This window comes from Sceloporus occidentalis, unplaced genomic scaffold, assembly GCF_023333645.1.
Source record: "Sceloporus occidentalis isolate IW3139 unplaced genomic scaffold, rSceOcc1.0.p SCAF_4, whole genome shotgun sequence".
NCBI lineage: Eukaryota > Metazoa > Chordata > Lepidosauria > Squamata > Phrynosomatidae > Sceloporus > Sceloporus occidentalis.
The window spans coordinates 5,444,383-5,467,362 of record NW_028316984.1 but is presented as its reverse complement, the minus strand read 5'-3'; the positions used below and the strand labels follow the sequence as shown (position 1 = coordinate 5,467,362).

At 43.2% G+C, this 22,980-nt stretch overlaps 1 protein-coding gene and 1 pseudogene across 1 annotated transcript in view; both read left to right on the top strand.

The window, feature by feature from the left end:
- The first annotated feature begins 442 nt into the window (after positions 1–442).
- Positions 443–9,059, top strand: LOC149313457 (dynein regulatory complex subunit 2 pseudogene; annotated as a pseudogene).
- Positions 9,060–16,656: 7,597 nt separating this feature from the next.
- LOC149313456 (cysteine-rich venom protein kaouthin-2-like) overlaps positions 16,657–22,980 on the top strand; it is a 43,638-nt gene continuing 37,314 nt past the window's right edge. The window contains exons 1-2 of the mRNA XM_089522501.1: positions 16,657–16,782; positions 17,532–17,550. Of these exons, the coding sequence (XP_089378627.1) occupies positions 16,657–16,782; positions 17,532–17,550 (145 nt within the window). The remainder of the gene's footprint in view (positions 16,783–17,531; positions 17,551–22,980) is intronic.

The window sequence follows — 22,980 nt, the reverse complement described above, 5'->3', positions numbered from 1 at the left end:
CCCCTCCCTCCTCCTCCTCCTCCAGAGCCCCTCCTTGTCCCTCAGGCCTTATGTGTTTCCCTTTAGATACATGGAGGGTGTCCCCCAAGTGACTTAAAGAGCCCCAATATGAGTGTATGGTTACATTCACAGTTTAGGGTCCAACTAAAAGTTGGCTTCAGTGGCATAAAAAACTGATCCTTCTGATTTACATTACTTTTCCCAAAGTTTGGCACTCAAAGCGTTCTCACACCTGAGATTTCCTTTGGTTCCACAGACTGAAGCGCAACAATTGTGCCTCTGGCGCTGCCACCATACAAAAAAACATAAACGCCATGCGCACAGCCTCAGGAACCCATAGGATTCTTTTGCGCAAGATTGCCTTGAACCACACACAAGTCACGTCTCCCATGTCTACTTAAGGGACAAACCACGAAAACGGGTGCGCAGGATCTCTGGCGGGATGCCACCGCCTCCATTTCCACTGGCGGGAAGCCACAGCTGCCATACGGCGAGACTTCCTGGTGGTGGAAAAAGAAGCCGCAAAAAGCTGGGTCTTTTTGCCTCACGCTTGCGACACCCAAGTGCACAAATGGTGCGCTCCTGACGTCACCAGCGCACGGGATGTGCGGATGCTACATGTCCGTCGTGTCAAAATGGCGGCGCTCGTGTGTACAGGGCTCCGCCATTTTGACGCCCCCATCACATGCTAGGGGTGAGGCCAGTATAGACGCTGCCTCCTCAGCCAACCCTTAGCACATGACGGGGATGGTGCAAAGGCCCATCTGAATCGGGCCTCTGTTACCCAAAATAGTGGGGAGACACAGGGTCCCCACCAACAGAGACATCATTCCCTTGATAATTCAGGGAATCATTAGCTCTGTAGGAGGCCTGCAAGAGGCTGGTTAACTTAAGGGAATCTTTCCAGCTCTGTATACCAATATTGTTGGGGATTCGAGTTTCCTAAGGCAAAATCTGCATTTGATAACAGCCTTGACATCCCAAATATGCTCTAAAAAATCAAGTTTTTGTCATGAAAACTAAAGCAGGGTTGCTCTCTGAAACTGACACAGTTGCCTCTTGATGTTGTGGTTTGCACACTATAAAAGGAGGCTTCTAAATCTGCCACATTGTAGGCATCAGGGATTTGTAAGGTCCTTATCCTGTCAGGACCAAGTTTTGTTTGCAAAATAACAGCCCCTTTTCCCTGAGCAAAAACCTCTTGACCATTGGCAAGATAAACAGGAAAAGTTACATTTCTATCAAAATCCACAAACCATTCTTTGTTGTTAAAGTAATGCACAGTTGCTGCATATTTATATTTACCTCCACAAATTGAATACTTGTTCATAAATCAAACCAATATCAACTCGATCGAAATATTGACTTTCTTAAAATTGACTTTCTTCGCATGTGGTTTTTTCCTGCTCTGCTCTTGGCTTTGCCTTATTAACCTTGTGCCCATTTGTTCTGGGAGAAGAAGAGGGTTTGATATGCAGATCCTCATTAACAAGTTGGTCTAATTCTCTGTCTGTGGCTTTTGCATCATAGTTGCCTTCCATCAAATTCTGCCTATTTTGAAATTCAATAACTTGAGCAATAGCATCTTGCAAAGGAACATCTCCTTTAATTTGCAGAGCATTAATTATTGGAGAGTCATGTTTTGGAAGGCTAGCCAAAAATAGTCCAGGTTTTGCATGTTTTGGGAAAGATTCCCCAGGTGATGTTACTCCAGACAAAGAAGCCATTGATATGGTGATTCAAAAATTGAGGATTGATATGGTGATTCAAAAATTGAGCAGCAGAAAACAAGCTTGCTCCCTCCTCAATATGAAATTATGGTGCCCAGAACTGGACACAGTATTCCAGGTGGGGTCTGACCAGAGCAGAATAGAGTGGCACTATTACTTCCCTTGATCTAGACACGATACTACTACTGATACAGCCTATAATCGCATTGGTCTTGTTAGCTGCCGCATCACACTGTTCACTCATGTTCAACTTGTAGTCTACTTGAACTCCCAGATCCCTTTCACGTGTAGTTTCATTCAGCCAGGTGTCGCCCATCCTATATCTGTTCATTTCTTTTTTCTGCCCTAAATGCAGTACCTTACATTTCTCCGTGTTGAAATTCATTTTGTTAGCTTTGGCCCAGATTTCTAATCTATTAAAGTCATTTTGAATTTTGATCCTGTCCTCTGGGGTATTAGCTACTCCTCCTAGTTTGGTGTCATCTGCAAATTTAATAAGTGTGCCTCCAATTCTGTCCTTCAAGTCATTGATAAAGATGTTGAATAACACTGGCCCCAAGACAGAGCCCTACTGGACACCCCACTGATCACTTCTTTCCAGGATGAAAAGGAGCCATCGTTGAGCACCCATTGGGTTCAGCCAGTCAACCAATTACAAATTCATGTAACAGTTGCCTTGTCTAGCCCACATTTCACTAGCTTGTTTACAAGAATCTTTTATGTAATTAAATAACATTTCTGATTTTTCCCAATTAATCTGTAACCCTGTCATGTCATAAAATACATTTAAATGTTCTTTTATTTTTACCAATTTATCAATTAAATCTTTGATAGTTAACAATGTGGCACCAGCAAATAGCGTAATTTTATGTTTTGTTTTCAATCCTAATCCTTCTAAGCTATTATCTTTTCTTATAACATTCGCTAATATCTCTATCACCATTGCAAATAATATTGGTGATAATGGGCATCCTTGTCTAGTACCTCTTGTCACCTTTATTTCATTTGTCACCCCATAATTTACCATCACTATTGCTGAATTGTTAGAATATAGTTGACCTATTAATCCCCTTTATCCTCCATCCCAGGTGATGAAGCAAGTGAGACGGACACTAGAGTGACACTGGCAGAAGACTCAAAGCCAGGGGTAGGCAACCTTTTTGAGCCGGGGGCTGGGTTGCTGTCCCTCAGGCGACTGGGGGGCCGAAGCCAGGGGTGGAGCTTCGACCCTCTGGGGCGGGGCCACGTGCCAGGGGTGGAGCTTCCACCCTCCGGGGCGGGGCCACGTGCCAGGGGTGGAGCTTCCACCCTCTGGGGCAGGGCTGTGTGCTGGGGGGTGGAGCTTCCACCCTCCGGGGCGGGGCCAAATGCCAGGGGTGGAGCTTCCACCCTCCGGGGCGGGGCCACGTGCCAGGGGTGGAGCTTCCACCCTCTGGGGCAGGGCTGTGTGCTGGGGGGTGGAGCTTCCACCCTCCAGGGGCAGGGCCGCATGCCGGGGGCGGAGCTTCCACCCTCCAGGGGCCAGGCCTCCCCATTTTTGCTGGCCCCTGACGGGGCCCCAGGCCCCGTCAGAGACCGGCAAAAAAGCTGGGGGGGGGCTGCCAGCGCTGGAGGACCCCCTGGAGGGCCCCAGCGACAGCACCGGGCCCCCCAGAGGCCCCCTGCCGCCCTGGGAGCCCTCCTGGAAGGCCCCAGAGACAGCAGCAGGCTCCGCAGAGGCCCCCTGCCACCCTGGGAGCCCTCCTGCAGGGCTCCAGAGATGGCAGCGGGCCCCGCAGAGGCCCCCAGCTGCCCTGGGAGCCCGCCTGGAGGGCCCCAGAGATGGCAGCGGGCCCCGCAGAGGCCCCCTGCAACCCTGGGAGCCCTCTTGCAGGGCCTCAGAGACGGCAGCGGGCCCCGCAGAGGCCCCCTGCCGCCCTGGGAGCCCTCCTGGAGGGCCCTGGGACGGCAGCAGGCCCCGCAGAGGCCCCCTGCCGCCCTGGGAGCCCTCCTGGAGGGCCCCACGGACGGCAGTGGGCCTCCCAGAGGCCCCCTGCCGCCCTGGGAGCCCTCCTGCAGGGCCCCAGAGACGGCAGCGGGCCCCGCAGAGGCCCCCTGCCGCCCTGGGAGCCCTCCTGGAGGGCCCCAGGGACAGCAACGGGCCCGGCAGAGGCCCCCTGCTGCCCTGGGAGCTCACCTGGAGGGCCCCAGAGACGGCAGCGGGCCTCCCAGAGGCCCCCTGCCGCCCTGGGAGCCCTCCTGCAGGGCTCCAGAGATGGCAGCGGGCCCCGCAGAGGCCCCCAGCTGCCCTGGGAGCCCGCCTGGAGGGCCCCAGAGATGGCAGCGGGCCCCGCAGAGGCCCCCTGCAACCCTGGGAGCCCTCTTGCAGGGCCTCAGAGACGGCAGCGGGCCCCGCAGAGGCCCCCTGCCGCCCTGGGAGCCCGCCTGGAGGTTCCCAGAGACGGCAGCGGGCCTCCTAGAGGCCTGCCACCGCTGTCGCGGTGGCTGCTCTGGGCACCGCCATTTTGGGCGGCAAAATGGCGGTGCCCATAGCCCCAGAGGCCGCTATGGGCACCGCCATTTTTTTGCCCAAAATGGCGGCGCCCAGAGTGGCGAAAAGCCGCGACGGGCGGCGGCGGCGGCAACAGCAGCCGGGGACCGGTAGCCAGGTCTTCGCGGGCCGCATCCGGCCCACGGGCCAGAGGTTGCCGACCCCTACTCAAAGCGAATCTGACAAACATGGGCTAGGGCCAATTTGAAGGCCTACTCCGTGGCAGACGGAGAAATTATTTTTTGCTGCCAGCCGTGCATCCACAGGGAGCTGTAGAGGACAGCTGTTCCAAGTAGTCAGGGGTCTCTTGAACACACACCCTCAAGTAGAAAATGAAGACCACCCAGCAGTGTGCTGCAAAGAATTTTCATGACATTTTGCAGATAGTGATTCAGCACCCAGGAGTGTAATTGATACAATGCAAGTCAATTGGCTCTTGTCTATCCAGTATTGATGGATACTTTTCGGTTTGTGTAGCCTGATGATGTAGACAGAATTCTTGGAGAAGTGAAAGCCACCACTTTCACAGCCCTGCACCTTGTCGTTTTAAGGGATGTCTCACCGACAGCCATACCAGCTACCTTACAAACAATCTTTTATATTCCCATTCTTTTTTCCTCTTTGTCTTTCCAATCTTCTTTCCCTTGCTCTCTTCAAGGTTGCCAAAACCCACACTCTATTACATTCAGTCTGTGATTGTGTCCTGGTTGTTCAAATGCTTGACTCAATAGTGAATATTGCTGTTTTAACTTGTTTCATGTGATGTTTTTAATTTGTTGTTTTAATTTTTAGATTGTACGCCATAGGCAGGCTTTTATATTCTTGATTTTACTTGGTTTTGGACAGCGCCGTGTAGATTTACGGCACTTTATAAATAAAGTTAATAATAATAATAATTCAGTTTTCTCTACCACCAACAGCAGGAATAGTCTATGTCCCTTCCACAGAAGCCATTTATATTATTTATCCCAGCTACACACATGTTCAGAGTTAGTTCCTAATCTTTTCCCAAACACACTTCTGTCTCCATTGAAAGTCAGATTCTTATAGCACACCAAACTAGCCTCTTTCTACCTCTTCCTCCATCTACGACTTCTGTTAAACCTCTGTTAAATCTGATTCTTGTAGGACACCAAGCAAACTTTTCCACCCATGCCTCTGTTTCTGTCACATTTCTCTGATTCATCTTCAAATTAGGCTCTCACCATGTTCAAAACCATCTCCAGTGTCTTTAATGAACTGGATGGGGGCAAACAAATTGAAACTTAATCCAAACAGAGACAGAGGTGTTCCTGGTTATTCAGAAGGCAAGGAATAGGGATTTAGTCTGTGTTCGCAATGGTCATACGCCCCCTGAAGATGCAAGTTCACATTTTGGGGTACTCTTGGACTCTGCTTTTAACCTGGAAATGCTTTTGCACATCTAAAGCATGTGTACCAACTGTGTCCATTCCTTGATATGGCCACGGTGCTGCATGCCTTCGGTCCAAAACACACTGCAGAAATAATCCAGTTTGAGACCACTTTCACTGTCCTGACTGAATGCTAGAGAATCCTCAGAATTGTAGTTTATTGTGGTGCTGTAACAGGGAGACACTTACTGCCCTAGGAAATACACAGGCTGTGAGCTTGATGGGTGGAATAAGAGGTAACTGGGGAAGACAAGACAAGCCAACAGTTACATACAGGCTCAAAAGGCGTAGTGAAGAGGGGTGGAGCAGGGGACTAGCTCTTTAAAAGGGAAGATGCTGCACAGAGGGGGAGAGAGGGAAAAAAGAGACAGGGGCCTGTTACAGACAGGCCAAAATAAAGCTGCTTGGAGTCACTTTGGAGGTATGCTATTTCAATGATGCATGCGTCCTAAGAGTCCAAAAGCCGCACCAAAGGCACACTCCAGTTCTAAGGACTGGAGCGCAGCTTTGGTGCGGCTTTTGGACTCTTAGGACACATGCATCATTGAAATACCATTCCTCCAAAGTGACTCGAAGCAGCTTTATTTTGGCCTGTCTGTAACAGGCCAGGAAGTCTTCTGGAATGCTGGTTGGGGAATGTGGAAGAGGAGAAGCTGTTGGGCTTAACACAGCCTCTGGATTTATCCTCTTCTGGGACAAATATTCAGCCACTGCTCAGCATGAAGGAACATTGAAAATTACTGTGAGTCATACAACTTTTTAGAAAAAGGTAACCAGGCAAGAATATATAAGGCATGGGCTTGGTTTAGACACTAGCACCATCTAACGGTCTCTTTGTTTTACAGCAGCCCAAGGGTGAAGGTTTAGTTGTATTTTTGAAGAAAAGTGAGATTACTGGACTTGTGTTTCATTTAGAGGTCAGGCAGGCTGTGTTCTTCAAAACTTCAACGGACTGTTCTGGGAAGAGGTTTATTTCCAGTTGTTTCCATTAATAAATCAAGTTTGCATCAATACTGAAGTTCTGTGCAATTCTGTAAGCCATGCAAGTTGGAGCTTTCAATGTCCCTCTCCCTATGGAAGAGGGCCAAGCTGTTACAGGCACCAGAGCTCTCTGACAGAGAAGGCTAAATGTCTCATAAAAGTACAGTTCCCAGAATCCCCTAGCACTGAGCCAGGGCAGTTAAATTGGTCTCAAACTGGATTATTTCTACAGTGTGTTTTGGACCTTAGCATGTACTTACCTGTCAAAAAGGCTCTTTGGTCTAGAATGCAAATTGACTGGTTTGGGAAAATCAAGCCAAAGCCATTAAACAGGCTCTTGAGGCATGACAGCATCTATTAAGAGGGAGCTACTTATCCATATGAGTTGTGAACTGACCACTGGATATTATAGAAGCTTTGTAAATTCCCAGAAGGTTGAGCCCAAAACATATTGATGTGCTGAATTATTTTATAAATTCAAATTCCAGCTAATCTGTCTTTTTTTTTTGGGGGGGGGGGTATGCTGGCAGATGCTTTGTTCTGATTACCCCCGCATGAGAGCCAGCAAGAGGAGGCAGACAGGGCTGCTGTGGTAATTCTCAGTCAGGCCAAACAGAATGGACCACCACCAAAGGTGAAGGAATCCATCCAGCAAAGTTTAAAAGAAGTCATAGGGCAGGGTGGATCAGATCATGAAGAAATACTGGATTTTAAAAATGGTGTGTGGCATAAAGGAGACAAAATCTATGCATCAGAGGGACCAAGACTGTTATTTTTGTTTGAATTTTAATTTTATTTTTATAACAAATCCTAATACAATTGATTCTGCATAAAATTAAGGATTATTATAGTCCATCTTCATATTACATTACATATTACGTTTTGCAATTCATAATCCTTATATGATTTCTACTTAAATTACTTCCTAAAATTGTTCCAATAATTAATCTTATAAATTTACAATTACTTGTCTTATTTTCCATCCAACAAAAAGAGTCTATATCATATACAAATAATGCATTCTACCATATCTGAGGTAAGCAATCTCTTCCATAATAGTCCCTTGGTGCCCACCAGCTATTAAAATAATTATCTTGTCTCTGCTTTCTAATACTTATTTCCACTTCAAAGTACAGATGTCCCCCGGGTTACGAAATTAATTCGTTCCGCTGCCGCTTTCGCAACCCGAAAGGCTTTCGCAAGCCGAATTGCCATAGGCGCTAATGGGGAAAAGCCGCGATTTCGTGCGAAATAGCGCCGAAAAGCACCAAAAGTTTTTTCGTAACCCGAAAAAACTTTCGTAACGCGGAACAGTTTTTTTAATAGGATTTTTTTCGTAACCCGGAAATTTCGTAAGGCGGCGCATTCGTATCCCGGGGTACCACTGTACAAAATTTGTACTTCCTCCTTTGGTTTGTTCAATGTCTTTATTATTCAAAAAGAGTTGTTAATTTGTCATCTCAAGTACCTTCATTAACCAGTCATCTAATTTCAGTAGTTCATTGTTCATTTTGAGCTAAAATTAATCTTGCAGCAGTTATCCTATACCTCAATACTCGCCAATGCTTTCTTTCAATTTGTATTGGGATTTTGTTTAACATATTCAACAAATAAATTTCTGGTTTCAGTTAAAATTTTACTTGTAACAAATTTTCAATACTCATATATGAGAAGAGCACCAAGGAGATTGAGATGCAGATGAAAAAAACTGCAAAAGATGCAGGATCTCATCATCATTCTGAAGAACAAAATGGCCCTTCACGCATGGGAAAGTGAGGAGCAAAATCTGCATGTCTATGATAAGGAGTTGGTGCTGAAACAGCTACAGAAGCTCAAATGCCAGATGAACCGGGCCAGAGCCAAAGCTTGCAGCAATTTGGCAAAGCTGACCCAGGAAAGCATTAGGACTCTCAAAATGCTAGAACCCATGGTAGAGAAGGCAGAGCTGATTTTGTGCCTGGCTGAAATGTGTCGCAGGTTGGAGTCTGAGGAGGAGAAGGTGCTGCCATTTTATGCAAGCTCTCTTAGCTGGAATGAACAGAGGGCTACAGATAAGATTGCCTGGAGAAACTTGTTGAGCCACTAGCTGAGATGATGCTGGACTATGTGGGGCTGGAGCGCTTTTGGCAAAGATACAACAAAGTGAGGTTGGAACAGCTATCGCTAGAGTGAACCAAAGAAGCACTGCTTCAGGACAACCTTAAGATGAGACAGCTGCTCAAGCACTACTTGGATGGCATCTCAGTTAATGATGAAGTTCTAAGCCAGATCAACCCACTGATAATTGTTAACCAGCCAACTATTATGCCATATCCAAACCACTCTGCACCTGTTGGAGAAGAGCAGGTCAGGCAGCCTATTTATAATGTTGTAGAGGCAGCACATGAAGTCAAGTGTATCCTCTGAGCTAGGACATAGTAATTCAAGTTTCTCTCTACCCCTTATGACCATAAGGCATAAAAAGGACTAAGCCCTTCCAATTAGAGGTCTATACTAGGGCCTCTGTGTTAGAAGGCCATTCCCACAGCAAGCGGCCATTAAAGAATTAAACAGAAAAAATCATCTGAACAACATCCACCCTAACACCCAATTCACTATGGAAAAAAGAAAATGAAGGAACACTGCCATTCTTGGATGTCCTAGTTATCCACAAACTAAACCAACATTTGGGTCACACAGTATACAGAAAACCTACACATACAGACAGATACCTCCACAAGAACTCAAACCATCACTCAGGACAAAAAAGAAGCACAATAAAAACACTGGTAGACTGAGCAAAACACATCGGCGAACTCCATTTCTTGGAAGATGAATCGAAGCACCTAGACTGGGCTCTACAGGCAAATGGTTATTCCAGCTCAGACATCAGAAGGGCTGCCAGACCCAGAAAAACCCAGAGGAGTGAACCACCCAAAGGGAAGGTATTTCTACCATACATCAAAGGAGTCACAGACAGAATAGGCAAAGTGGTGAAGAAGCACAACCTCCAAATGGTTTACAAACCGACCAAGAAAATCCAGCAAATGCTACGCTCAGCGAAGGACAAGAGAGACCCTCCCAAAGCCTCAGGAGTTTACCGCATACCATGCAACTGCGGACAAGTCTACATAGGGACCACCAAATACAGTGTCCAAACACAAATCAAGGAACATTTAGGAGGAGGTTCAGCATTGCAATCCACTCTCACTGAAGTACAGATTCTTCCCACCTCTTTTCATGGACCAGAAAGTACCCCAGCAAAGTGAGTAGGCTTCATAGTTCCCCCATGCCCTTTGTTTCTCTTCCTATATGCACCCAACACATCCCAAAGAGAAATAATGGCCTGTTACAGACAGCCAAAATAAAGCTGCTTCAAGTCACAGTGGAGGTACAGTGTTTCAATGATGCATGCGTCCTAAGAGTCCAGAAGCCACACCAAAGCCACGCTCCAGTCTGGAGCATGGCTTTGGTGCGACTTCTGGACTCTTAGGACGCATGCATCATTGAAACACCGTACCTCCACTGTGACTCGAAGCAGCTTTATTTCGGCTGTCTGTAACAGGCCAATATTTTCCCCCTTATAATCAAGGTACCCTCTATTTCTGTTTTACATCCTTCACTTGGAAACCCACCACCACCCAACAAGAAAGGAAACTCTCACAGAAAGTTGTGGGAGAGGGGAGAAGGAAAGAATCCACTTACTACCTTAGTGGCTACAGTGAGATAGTTAAAGTCCTTATTAGGTGCTGGGACCTGTCTTCATGCCTGGGAGAAAGTATCTGTGAGAGATGCCATTTTAGGATGCCAGCTGACAGTCACTACGGCAACCAGGAATGGATGGTCACAAGGAGAAGTTACTGGCAGCCCACTCACTCCTCAAAGGAGACAGACAGCTTTTTAGTGCCTGAGAGAGAAGCTTCATTGCGAGCAATGAGCAGAAGGGTGTCTCTACCCTCCTTGCTAGCAGTATGCCAACACACACCCCTACACACACACACCTTGCAGCCAAGCTCAGCAGGTGGAACCTCCTTACTGGCTGTCCTGATTGTGAGGGAGAAGGGTTTCTCTCTGTACCTGAGCCTCCCCCCCCCCCCCCATATATAGAAACAAACACACCTGTACCTTCAAGCCAGGCTCAGGGGGCAGAGAGAGCCCTCCTCGTGGGCTGCCCTGACTATGAGAGAGGAGGGTGTCGCTCTGTCCCCTGAGCTTCATCCTCATACTGTTACCCCAGAACCAGGCCTCTGATTGCCCCTCATGTTTAATATTAAATTAATATTAACAGGGAAGCCGTTGTGACCTGCTCACATGTGGAAAAACAGATTAGGGCTAGCCATGGTCTAGAAGGCACTCATTGTGATTGGATTCCCTGGGGCCCCAGCATAATCCCTTTTGTTTACATAGGGCAGTGAGAGGATCATGACCAAAGGTGGTGATTGTTTGTGGTTACCTAGGACAGGGAAGCAGTGGCAAATCCCTTTGTGTAGCACGTTCACACCAATCATCTGACTATCTACTTCTAGTCCAAACTATCTCCCCCCCCCCCCCCCGGAAACCATTTAGCAAAGCTTTTAATCCTTTCAAGCCTTGGTTTCTGTCCCCAAGACACAATTCTGGATATAGATATAGGTGGTAAAACAGCCATTTTTTTGGGTCTAGTTTGCAAGCAGGCAATGACAAGCTAGGCTCTCTTTGCTTTAATGTTATTACTTAATGTAAGCCGCTAATTAACCTCATCCCATGTTGGACGAAAATAACTTGACATCTCTTTATAATTTTGCGTTGTTGGATAATGTGTTTTTTAAATGGCTTCCATTACCCTTTACTTTGTAAGGCACCCACAGAATTTTTGTTCATGAGTAACCATATATAATGAAGTAAAGGAGTTGTTGTTCCAGTCTCATTGAAGGAGTGTGTGTGTCAATTATGGGCTTTCTTTAAGCTATGTAATGAACTCACTTTTGTTGGATAGGGTACTACAAATTCCAGAATTCCACAGCACTGAATCATAATAGTTAAAACAGTGCCAAACTGCATTATTTCTGCAGTGCAGATGTAGCCCGTTACTCCAATGCTAAAATGTTACTGCACTTCTAACACAGCAGAGGTTGGGAAAAGGTGAATAAAAAAATTAAGCAAGAAAAGCTTTTGAGAGATCATGAGATTTTCCCCCACAAAAAACCCTGAAGCCTCTGTAGCTCTTTTTTTCCAGAGAGAGCAACACAATCCCTATTTCAATAATATACACAGTCAGAAACACACAGCCCTCTCAAAATATACAAAGATGGTTTATTTCATCATAAAGCCAATGAGAGAGAACTACACTTCCCTGTCTCTTGCCAGGGTACTTTTACTTTTCTTTTGGTGCTAAAGGGGGGGAGGGGGAGTTTCCTGTTTAAGAAAAGCTGAAGTAGAGAAGGCACAGCAAATTTAAATTTAGCCTCACCAGCTAAAACAGACCTTAATTGGGCACATGAGATGAACTGTCTTATTTTAAAGGCCATGTTAGCTGCCTTCTCTTCTGCCGTACTGCCATGACCATTTCCAGCCAGCACCGTGGGACTGAAGAAAAGTGAGTGCCTCACAAGGTCACCATTTCAACTGACTTAGGACCTTATCACACGAGGCACTTACCATGCGGATATTGTTGCCCAAATGCTCCAGAAGCACAGAGGTGGGATCACCGGTCACGCTTCTGAAGCATCACTGAAGCGTGTCCTGCTCTTCTCCTGTCGACTAATTGTTAGCGGAGAAGCCATTTCTGTAGTAACGAGATCTTCCATTATTACAAAAATGGCTTCGTTGTGAATGATTGTCGATGGGAGAACAGCAAAATGCCTCAATGTCACTTCAAAAGGGCGATCCCACCTCCACGCTTCTGGAGCGTTTGGGAAATGATAACCGCACAATAAGTGCCTTGTGTGATAAGGACCTAAGGCTTTGATCTTTGTAATGATTTCCTCAACCTCAAAAGAAGGAGGCACACAGGGGTTTCCTGAGAGAGTTCTAGCTTACAATTTTGAATAATGTAGAATAATGAAGCTATCATTTGTACAAGTCCTTTGTGGTTTAAATGAGCACCAGCAAAATGAGTGTTGAGAATGACTGGAGAGAGACTTGAGGAAAAGGCTTGCTAGAATGTCATAAATGATGATGTCATAGGGATACTGTGGTGAAAGTTCTGTTCTGTATCCATCTGTGGCCAGGCTGACACTGGTGATAGACGCTGGAGGCAACCCGTGGGGGAAGAAATATTGCCAACCAGGCAGCACCAGTGTTCACAAAGACTCCAGTTTCTTACAGATTCATCACACAGGCTTAAAGGAAAGGGGAAAAGGTAATGAAACACACGATCCAACAACAAAAACACAAAATGTTGTAATTAATGTTTACCCTGTACTTCTTGGAGACTTTCGGGTATTTTTAAAGCTGCAAGTTTTATATCAATGTATCTGGGGAAGGATCCTATTGAGTTTGAGGGTATTTACTCCTGAGATGGTATGGATAAGACTGTACTATAAATTGGCTAAATATGGGACACAAGGACAAACCATCAGAATAATTTTGTCAGTGAAATCAGTTGCTTTTTTGAGAAATATGATGCAGATCATCACTACACAAGTCTTCCCATGGGGGAACTTAGTAACTTACTTCACCGAACTAGAGCTAGAAAAAACCACAAGAGGAATGTAGTCCAGCCCCCTGCCATGCAGGAATACACAACGAAAGCACACTTACTTGGTAGATGCCCTTCCAAACTCTGTTTAAAGACCTAAGAAATGGAGAGTCTACCATCCTCTAAGACAATCTATTCTACTGTTGAACAACTCTTACAGAAAAAAAGTTCTTCCTAATGTTTAGATAGAATCTCTTTTCTTATAATTTGGATCCATTGGTTTGTTTTCTAGTCTCTGCAGCAGCAGAAAACAAGCTTGTGCCATCTTCTACATAACATCCCTTTAGAAAAATTGCTATCATGTCCCCTGTCAGTCTTCTTTTCTCTCAACTAAGCATACCCAGCTCCCTAAATTATTCCTCATTAAGCTTGATTTCCAGATCTTCAGTCATCTTTGTTGCCCTTCTCTGGATGTTCCAGCTTGTTGATATCCTTCTTGAACTGTGGTGCCCAGAAATTGACACAAGATTCTAAGTGAGGTCTGACCAAAGCAGAATAGAGTGGCACTACTACTTCTCTCAGATTTGACCTTATACTGCTGTCGATACAGCTCAGAATTGCACTAGTTTTTTTGCTTTTGCATCAGACTGTTGAATCATGCTTAATATGTGGTCTATTCAGCTCCCTAGATCCTTTTCACATGTACTGTTTTCAAACTAAGTGCTGCTCATCTAATATTTGTGCATTTCATTATTTTTTTCCTGCCCAGATGTAGTATCTGTTGAAATTTAATGTATTAGTTTTTGCCCAGATCTTAAACCTGTCAAGGTGATTTTGTTCCTATCCTCTGAAGTATTATCTAACACTTCCCTCATTAGGTAACATCTGTAAATTTCATGAGCCTGCCTTCTATTCCACAATCTAAGTGATTTGTAAAGATGTTCAACAACACCAGGGCTAATTTAGAACCCTGGTTGAATCCTTATTCCCAGATCCATCTTTCAAATAATCAAGAGCATCTCTTTCTTTTCTGAATTAAGCTTCAGGACCCTGAAGCACCCCACTACTCACTTCTCTTTAGAATATAGTGGTAGTTATATTGTCCTTCCTTCAAGCAAGCAATGAAACCATTTTATGTAACATAAACACACTTGGAATTCAAGATATGTTCTCTAGTCTTGTGCTTCTCATAGCTGGTTTATCTATCACATCTTAAAATAATAAACACCATCAGCTTTTACACATTGAGATGTTTATACACAGTAGCTCAGCCACATAGCTTGCCCTACCATAAGACTTTTTTTGTTTTCCTTTCTTGTTTTTGCCATAGTCATTACATATTTCAGAATTTTGTTCATCCAGGAAACAAGTGGCTCCAATCTGAGGAAACAGGCACTAGAAGGCATGTTATAAAATTGGCTTCATGTTAATAGCTATTTTAATTAAAGCTAAAGTTATCATTTTAAAGCTATTAAAATGAGAATGGGCCATCAGAGGCAAAAAAATGAAAATAAAAATCCTGCTCTGGGCAAAGCAAAACATGTGACAGAGGGAATGCCCTTATTTCTCCTTAAAAAGCTAATATCAACACAAAAGGCAGAGACAGTCTTTCTGCACGATTCATTAACCAGAAACACAGTTCTTTAGTCGAGGCAAACACAGTAGCCTGCCGCTCTGTTGAAATACATTGCCAATTGCAAGCACTTCTTTCATAAGGAATAGTTCATTCTTGAATTTACCCTCAAGAACACAGACAACAAGCTATTTGTCTAATGACAAGACAGCCAGATCTGTCTGGCCATTCATAGAGGAAGATGGGCAAAAAGTTATTATCCTCAAACCTAAGAAAGACCTGAGAAACAGAGGTGGTGGGGGGGGGGGAAGGGAAATATTTGTTGATGATATTTGTGAGGCTGGGAGAAATTCCTCTTCATTTCATGGGTTTTTATTTCTTTTTAGGTTGAGGCGCCTGTAAAGTTCTTCCTTTTTCCTTGACCATCTTTAAAAAGCCTTGCCGCTTCCTCTGTAGACTCCTGAGTTCCTTTTCCTGTGACAAATCAGTAAGAGAATTAAGATTTCATCACAGAACTCTATAATGTCTTTTAGTTGGGGGGGGGGGGGGAATGTAAACTAAGGAGATTATCCCATTCATTTTAAAGTGACTTATCCTCAACAGGATAAAGTCGAGTTTAGTTTTAATAGCAGGTATTATCACATTCAAACGCTGCTGGATAATTGCAAGCTCCCGTTTTTGAAAAGCAGCCAGAGATTAAAACTAAACTTGACTTTATCCCATCAGGGATAAGTTGCTTTAAAATCAATGGGCTAATTTCTTAAGGGTGTTCTTCCTTGGATGGGAATGACAGCAAGGTGGTAGGCATTAATAGTGGAAAGACATGTAGCAAGGGTCTGAGTGAATGATATCAGTAACACTTCAAGGAAAACCTATCAATATAACCTTAATGCAAGTTTATGCTCCAAATACAGAGGCAAAAGAGGAAGAAATTTAAATATCTGTGCTGGAGTCCAGAAAGAAATTGATTACATACCCAAACAAGACTCACTGATAATCATAGGCAGTTGGTAGGAAAGTAGGAAACAGAGTAAACCATTCATTGATGGAGAATTTGGCCTACAGTCAAGAAAAAGGCTTACCAAATTCTGAGGCGAGCAGTTTGTTCATTTAAAATACAAACTTCTGGCAACCAAAGAGACAATTTTATGATACAGAAATCAAAAAGCCTACATAACTGGAAGTAGACATCGGAGAAGTTTCATTTTATATATATACACACACACACACACACACACACACACACACACACACACACACTAGGAGCTGATTGTGAAACAAACCATGAGATTACTAATATTAAAAAATAGAGTAAAGTTTTAAAAGTGCACTAAATAAATAATTGTGCCAAAAAACCCCTGAAGAACATCCTGTAACATTTAAAGAATATTTAACAATCATGCAAATAATAAATTTGCACTATTAAGCCCAGTAGACCAGGATCTAAACGAATTCTGGACCAAATCCAAAAAAGTTTTCAGGGAAGAATGCACAAAGATATTAACCGCAGCCCAAAATATAGAAAACCTAATTGAATGACAGATGAAACTCTTAATACAATTAAGAAGTGAAAAGCAAAAGTAAAGGGTGACAGATCAGAATCCTCAACACAACTGTTCAGTGAGGTGGGTGTCACCCACTGGTGTAGTATACCCCGGGTGAAGCGGGCGGCTCCCTTCCTGGTCCCCTGTGGCAATGCCGCATGGGATGTGGAAGGCAGGGGAAAGGTGGCTGCCTTCTGGTCTTGCGCAGCCATGGCCATACAGGACTCAGAAGGCGGGTGGGGCTGCTCAGAAGGTCAAACAAGCCACTTGCCTCTCTAGTGTCATTCTATGCACCATGACAGTGAGGTGGGGAGTGGCCTTTTGGCCTCAGCCCTGGGAACACCACCCCTCAGAAGCACCAGCTCCCTGCTCTGGGTGACACCCAGAGGAGAGATGCCACTGGTTTATAGAAAAGTAAGTGATACTGAATTAATTAAGCTTACTGAAGCAATGGTTTGACACTATTTAAAAGCAACACTCTTCCAAAAGAGCGAAGTGAAACCATATGTACTGAGATTTCATGTGGGAGGGAGCTGAATAGTAAACTAGATGTTAAATATATCAGGCAACCTCTTGACTTCACCTGTAATTGGTTTTCCCAGCCTTAGTTGACATCAGGTGTCATTGACTTAACTCTTGAGTATGTGGGCACAAACAAACAGATTCATTTTTATACCGCTCGATACTGAACTGACAGTGTCTAAGAGATTTACAGCTGTAAGCTAATTGCCCCCAACAAGCTGGGTACTCATTTTAGCTACCTCAGAAGGATGCAAACCTGAGTCAAGTTTGAGACCTTTTGCTGGTATTGAACTCACAACCTTATGGTTTTGAGTGAGTGGCTACAGTACAGGCATTTAACCACTGTGCCACCAGGGCAGGGTACTGGGCTGCAGTTTGTGATACCAGTTGCTATGCTCTTCTTGCCAATAAAGAAAAGTAAATTAAAGACATTGCACAAACTACTCCCCTCCTAAAATGTACCCTGGCCAACATTGATGAATTGGTCTTTATTTGAATAACAGAAAGTGTTCATAAATATAACATATACACAGATTTATGAATTACTGTCTCATTATATCTTTCTGCCTTTCCTCCTAAGGCCTTCGACTGGCATGAGGTTCCTTTATATTTTCCTACTTGTCTTTTTACTGTTCCACCAGGTCTACCTGGACAAATCAGGTAAGAATTGAAAAAGAGTTAGGGAACAGTTAATGTTTCCTAAGAGGAAGTAATTGTTTTTCTCTTCGGTATTACTTCTACAGACATAATGACAACATGTTTGTGTGTGTGTCCCTTCAAGTCACATGTTGATTTATACCCTGTTGTAAAATCATAGAACCATAGAGTTGGAAGGAACTCCATAGGCCACTGAGTATTCCCTCTTGGTCTCCTCCCTTAGAATATCTTGAATGAAACATTTAGATTAACCAAATTTTATCTACTGAAATACAGTATCATGCAAAATCTAAAAATACAGATACCTTTACTGGACTAACCAAAATGCACATTATACATGTTACATACATGTTACAAGCTTTTGAAGCTCCAATGGAATCTTCATCTAGAAAAGATGCTAAAAATCATACAGAAGAAAGAAAAGAATTGACAATAGATTTACAGAATCATAGAATAATAGAGCTGGAAGAGACCACAAAGGCCATCGAGTCCAACTCCCTGCCATGCAGGAATATACAATCAAAGCTGACAGATGGCTATCCATCCTCTGTTTAAAAACTTCCTAAGAGACTCCACTACACACTGAGGAAGTGTGTTCCACTGTCAAACAGCTATTACTGTCAGAAGGCTCCTCCTAATGGTTAGGTGGAATCTCTTTTCCTGTAGCTACAGATCCTGTTCTCTGGAGCTGCAGAAAAAAAGCTTGTTCCATCCTCAGTATGACACCTTTTCAAATATTTAAACAGGGCTATCATATTAACTTTCCCTTCTCCAGGCTAAACATACCGAGCTCCCTAGGTTGTTCTCCATAGGGCATGGTTTCCAGACCCTTCACTATCATGGTTGCCCTCCTCTGGACATGTGCCCAGAACTGGACACAGTATTCCAGGTGAGGCCTGACCAACACAGAATAGAGTGGTACTATTACTTCCCTTGATCTAGACACAATACTTCTATTGATGCAGCCTAGAATCACATTGGTTTTTTAAACTGCAGCATCACACTGTTGACTCATGTACAACTTTTGGTCTAGTAATACCCCTAGATCCCTTTCACATGTAGTATTGTTAAGCCAGGTGTCCCCAATCCTATATCTATGCATTTCATTTTTTCTCCCTAAGGGTAGTACCTTAGATTTCTCCCTGTTGTAATTCATTTTTTTTTTAGTTTTGGACTACCTTTCTAATTTATTAAGGTCTTTTCGAATTTTGGTCCTCTCCTTTGGAGTATTAGCTACTTCACCTAATTTAGTGTCATCTGCAAATTCGATAAGCATGTCCTCAGTTATTCCATCCAAGTCATTGATAAAGATGTTGAACAGCACTGGGTCCTGTGGACCCCATTGGTCACTTCTCTCCAAGATGAAGAAGAGCCGTTGCTGAGCAACATTTGTGTTCGGCTGGTCAACCAATTACTAATCCACCTAACAGTTGCAAGATTGTAACTTTATCCAAAAAATTGATCAGATTAGTCTGGCATGACTTGTTTCTCAGAAACCCATGCTGACTTTTTGTGATTATGGTGTTGCCTTCTAAATGTTCACAGACCCTCTGTTTAATTATCTTCTCTAGACTCTTTCCTGGTATTGATGTCAGACTAAATGGACAATAATTGTTGGGATACTCTTTTTTTCCCTTTTTGAAGATGGGGACAACCTTTGCCCTCCTCCAGTCTGCTCTCTTGTTCTCCAGGAATTCTTAAAGTTTATTGCCAGTGGCTCTGAGATTACTTCTGCCTGTTCTTTTAATACCCCTGGATGTAGTTCATCTGGTCCTGGAGACTTAAATTCATTTAGATTAACCAAGTAACTCTTGGATCTACACAAATTCAACCTAGACAGTGAGGAAATCAAAATAGTAAAAGTGTTCCCATACCTAGGATCAAACATTGATCAGAATGGGGACTGCAGTCAAGATATCAGAAGAAGATCAGGGAGGGTAGCAATGGAAGAATTAGAAAATACCCTAAAGTGTAAAGATATACAACTGAGCATGAAAGTTAGATTCATCCAAGCCACTGCATTCCCTTTTTCCATGTGAGAAAATACTAACAGTGGCCAAAAAGAAAGATAAGAAACAATTGATGGCAGATGAAACACTTCATGCAATAAAAGAAAGAAGAAAAGCAAAAGCAAAGGGAGGTATGACCAAATCCAGAAATATAAACACAACTGTCCAAAGTCTTACACTCAAGGATAATGAGAAATATCCCAAAGAGAAGAAAACAACAAAAATGGAAGAACGAGAGACCTCTATTAAAAAAAATCTGAGAAATTAAAGCCAAGTTCAAACCGAGGCCAGGGTTGCTCTATGGAGAAAGAAAGAACATAATACAATAACAAGAAGAACTAAAAAGATGCTGGAGGCAATACTCAGAATAGTTATACAAAATAGATGTGGGAATTAATAATATTTGGAATGAGGAGCCATATGAAGACAAACCCCAAATTATAAGAAGTGAAGTGGAATCTGCAATAAAGGAAATGGGAAAAAATAAATCACTGGGCACAGATGATATCACAATTGAACTGCTACAGTGCCTACAGACAGATGCAACTTTAGTGCTAAGTGAAATATGCCAACAAATATGGAAAACAAAGCGGTGGCCAACAGACTGAAAACTCTTGATATACCAATACATACTAATCCACAAGAAAGGTGATACAAAAGACTGCAGAAACTATAGGACAATAGCACTAATCTCACAAGCAAGCAAAATAATGCTCAAGGTTCTGCAGCATAGACTCCAAGCATACATGGAGAGAGACATTCCAGAGATGCAAGCAGGATTCAGAAAAGGAAGGGGCACTAGGGACTACATTACAAACATGTGATGGCTAAAGGAGCGCACCAAAGAATTCCATAAAAGAAACAGCATGTGTTTCATCAACTACAGCAACACATTTGATTGTATAGATCACAAAACACTATGGAACACACTCAGACATGGGTGTTCTACTACATCTGATAGTCCTGATGAGGAATCTCTACCAAGGACAAGAGACCACCATCAGAACAGAATTTGGGAAACACAGAGTGGTTCCTAATAGGAAAAGGAGTCAGGCAAGGATGCATCCTGTCACCTTACTTGTTTAATGTATATGCTGAAAACATTATAAGAAAAGCAGAATTAGAATCAGAAAAAGGAATGAAAATAGGAGGAACAGTTAATAAGGAAGGTCAAAGATGAAAGTACAAAAGCAGGTCTGATGCTGAACATAAAGAAAATAAAAATAATGACCACAGAAGAAATACACAAATTCAATCTAAACAATGAGGAAATTGAAATAGTTAAAGAATTCCCATATCTAGGATCAAACATTGACCAGAATGGAGACTGCAGTCAGGAAATAAGAAGACTGGGAATGGGAAGGGCAGCTATGAAAGAACTGGAAAAGATATTGAATAGCAAAGACATACAACTGTGCACTAAAGTCAGAATCATTCAGGCCATTGTATTCCCTATTACCATGTACAGATGTGAGAGCTGGGCAATGCAGGAAGCAGACAGAAAGAAAATCAACTCGTCTGAAATGTGGTGCTGGAGAAGAGTACTTGGATACCATGGACAGCCAAGAATACAAACAAATGGGCTCTTGAACAGATCAGACCAGGGCTCTCCTTGTAAGCAAAGATGATCAAATTGAGACTATCGTATTTTGGCCACATAATGAGAAGGGATGAATCACTAGAAAAAACAGTAATGCTAGGAAAGGTAGAAGGTAAAAGAAAGAGAAGAAGACCACAAACCAGATGGATATACTCAATCAGGCGGGTTATGGGCAGAGGCTTGCAGGATCTGGGCAAGGCAGTGGAAGATAGGGATTTTTGGAGATGTCTTATCCACAGGGTCACCATAAGTTGGAACTGACTCGAGGGCAGCTAACAACAATAATATGAGAGCTGGACCGTGAGAAAAGCAGATAAGAGGAAAATCAATTCTTTTAAAGTGATGCTGAAGAAGAGGACTGAGGATACTATGGACAGCTAACAAGACAAACAAGTGGATCCTAAAACAGATCAAGTCTGAAATCTCCCTAGAAGTGAACATCACAAAGTCAAGGCTATATCATGAGTAGGCATGACTCACTGAGCATGACTCACTGTAAAAGACAAATAATGCTAGGAAAGGTGGATGGATGTAGAAAGAGAGGAAGGTTGCATGCTAGATGGATGGAGGTTACGGTTATGAAATTTGGACCTCAGCAGAACAGTGAAGAATAGGGAGTCTTGCAGATGTCTCATCGGCATGGTCACCATGAGTCAAGATTGATTTGAAGGTGGTTAACAACAACAACATATCTAACTATGCAGCCACAACCAACACGTATGCTTATGTAGCTACACTGGCCAATATCTATATATGCACACACACACACTTTTGAGGACTAAATTTTCCCCAAATTCTTTTTTCTTTTGAAAAGCAGTATATTTAATATTTTAACATTAATAGTTTGATTTAATATTTTAACAGGAATACGAGGGCAAGTCATTGTATACAGAACAACTAAAGTGCATGTAGATCAGGGTTGGGAATTGTGTACCCTTACAGATAGTGTGGAACAGCAGCACTCAACATTCCACAAAACTGGATATGCTGCTTAGGGCTACTGGTAGTAATAGTAAAATAAAATCTGGATCACAACTCCCACTTTAGTGTAGATTGTCACATGTAAAATTGTCTGCCAATTTTACAGTGTTACATATCTATGGGGAAAATATTGTCACTCACCACACATTTGAGATATATATATGCTGTGCTTATATTTTCTCCTGTGCAGAAGTACTTTCCATGTTGGAAATGTGTTCATTATAAATTGTCAGGCAAAGCAATGATGATTTATCTGTAAGGCTTCACCTAGATATGCAGATCATCACTTGCTGCTATAGTCAAGAAGTGATGAGCATGCATGTTCAAGCCATTTTTTGTATGTGTGCAATGTCTGTCCTGAGGGCCTGAATAGAGTAAAGGTATCAGATCTCCTCCAATCTTGGAAGTTAAGCAGGGTCAGCCCTTGTTAGTACTTGGATGGGAGACTGTAAACCAGTACCAGATGCTGTAGGTTGTATTTCAGAGGAAGAAACTGGCAAAACCACCTCTGAGTTTTCTTTACCTATGAAAACCCTATGCAATTTATGAAGTCACCATAAGTTAACAGATTACTTGAAGGCACATACACACATGCACCATATCCATCCAAAATAAATGCTGAGCCCCAGGATTTGGACAAGACTGTTTACCATATAGACAACTGAATAAAAACCACAGATCTTGTGTAATAATATTAAACTATAGGGATATGCCAATGGTTGATATAAGCATGCTGATTAATTTAAGTGAGTATAATCGGGTGGCAGGGATATTGTCAGTGTACATGCATGAATTGATTTCCTCAAGTTTCATGAAAAGTCTTCTATAAAGAGGGAACAGAAA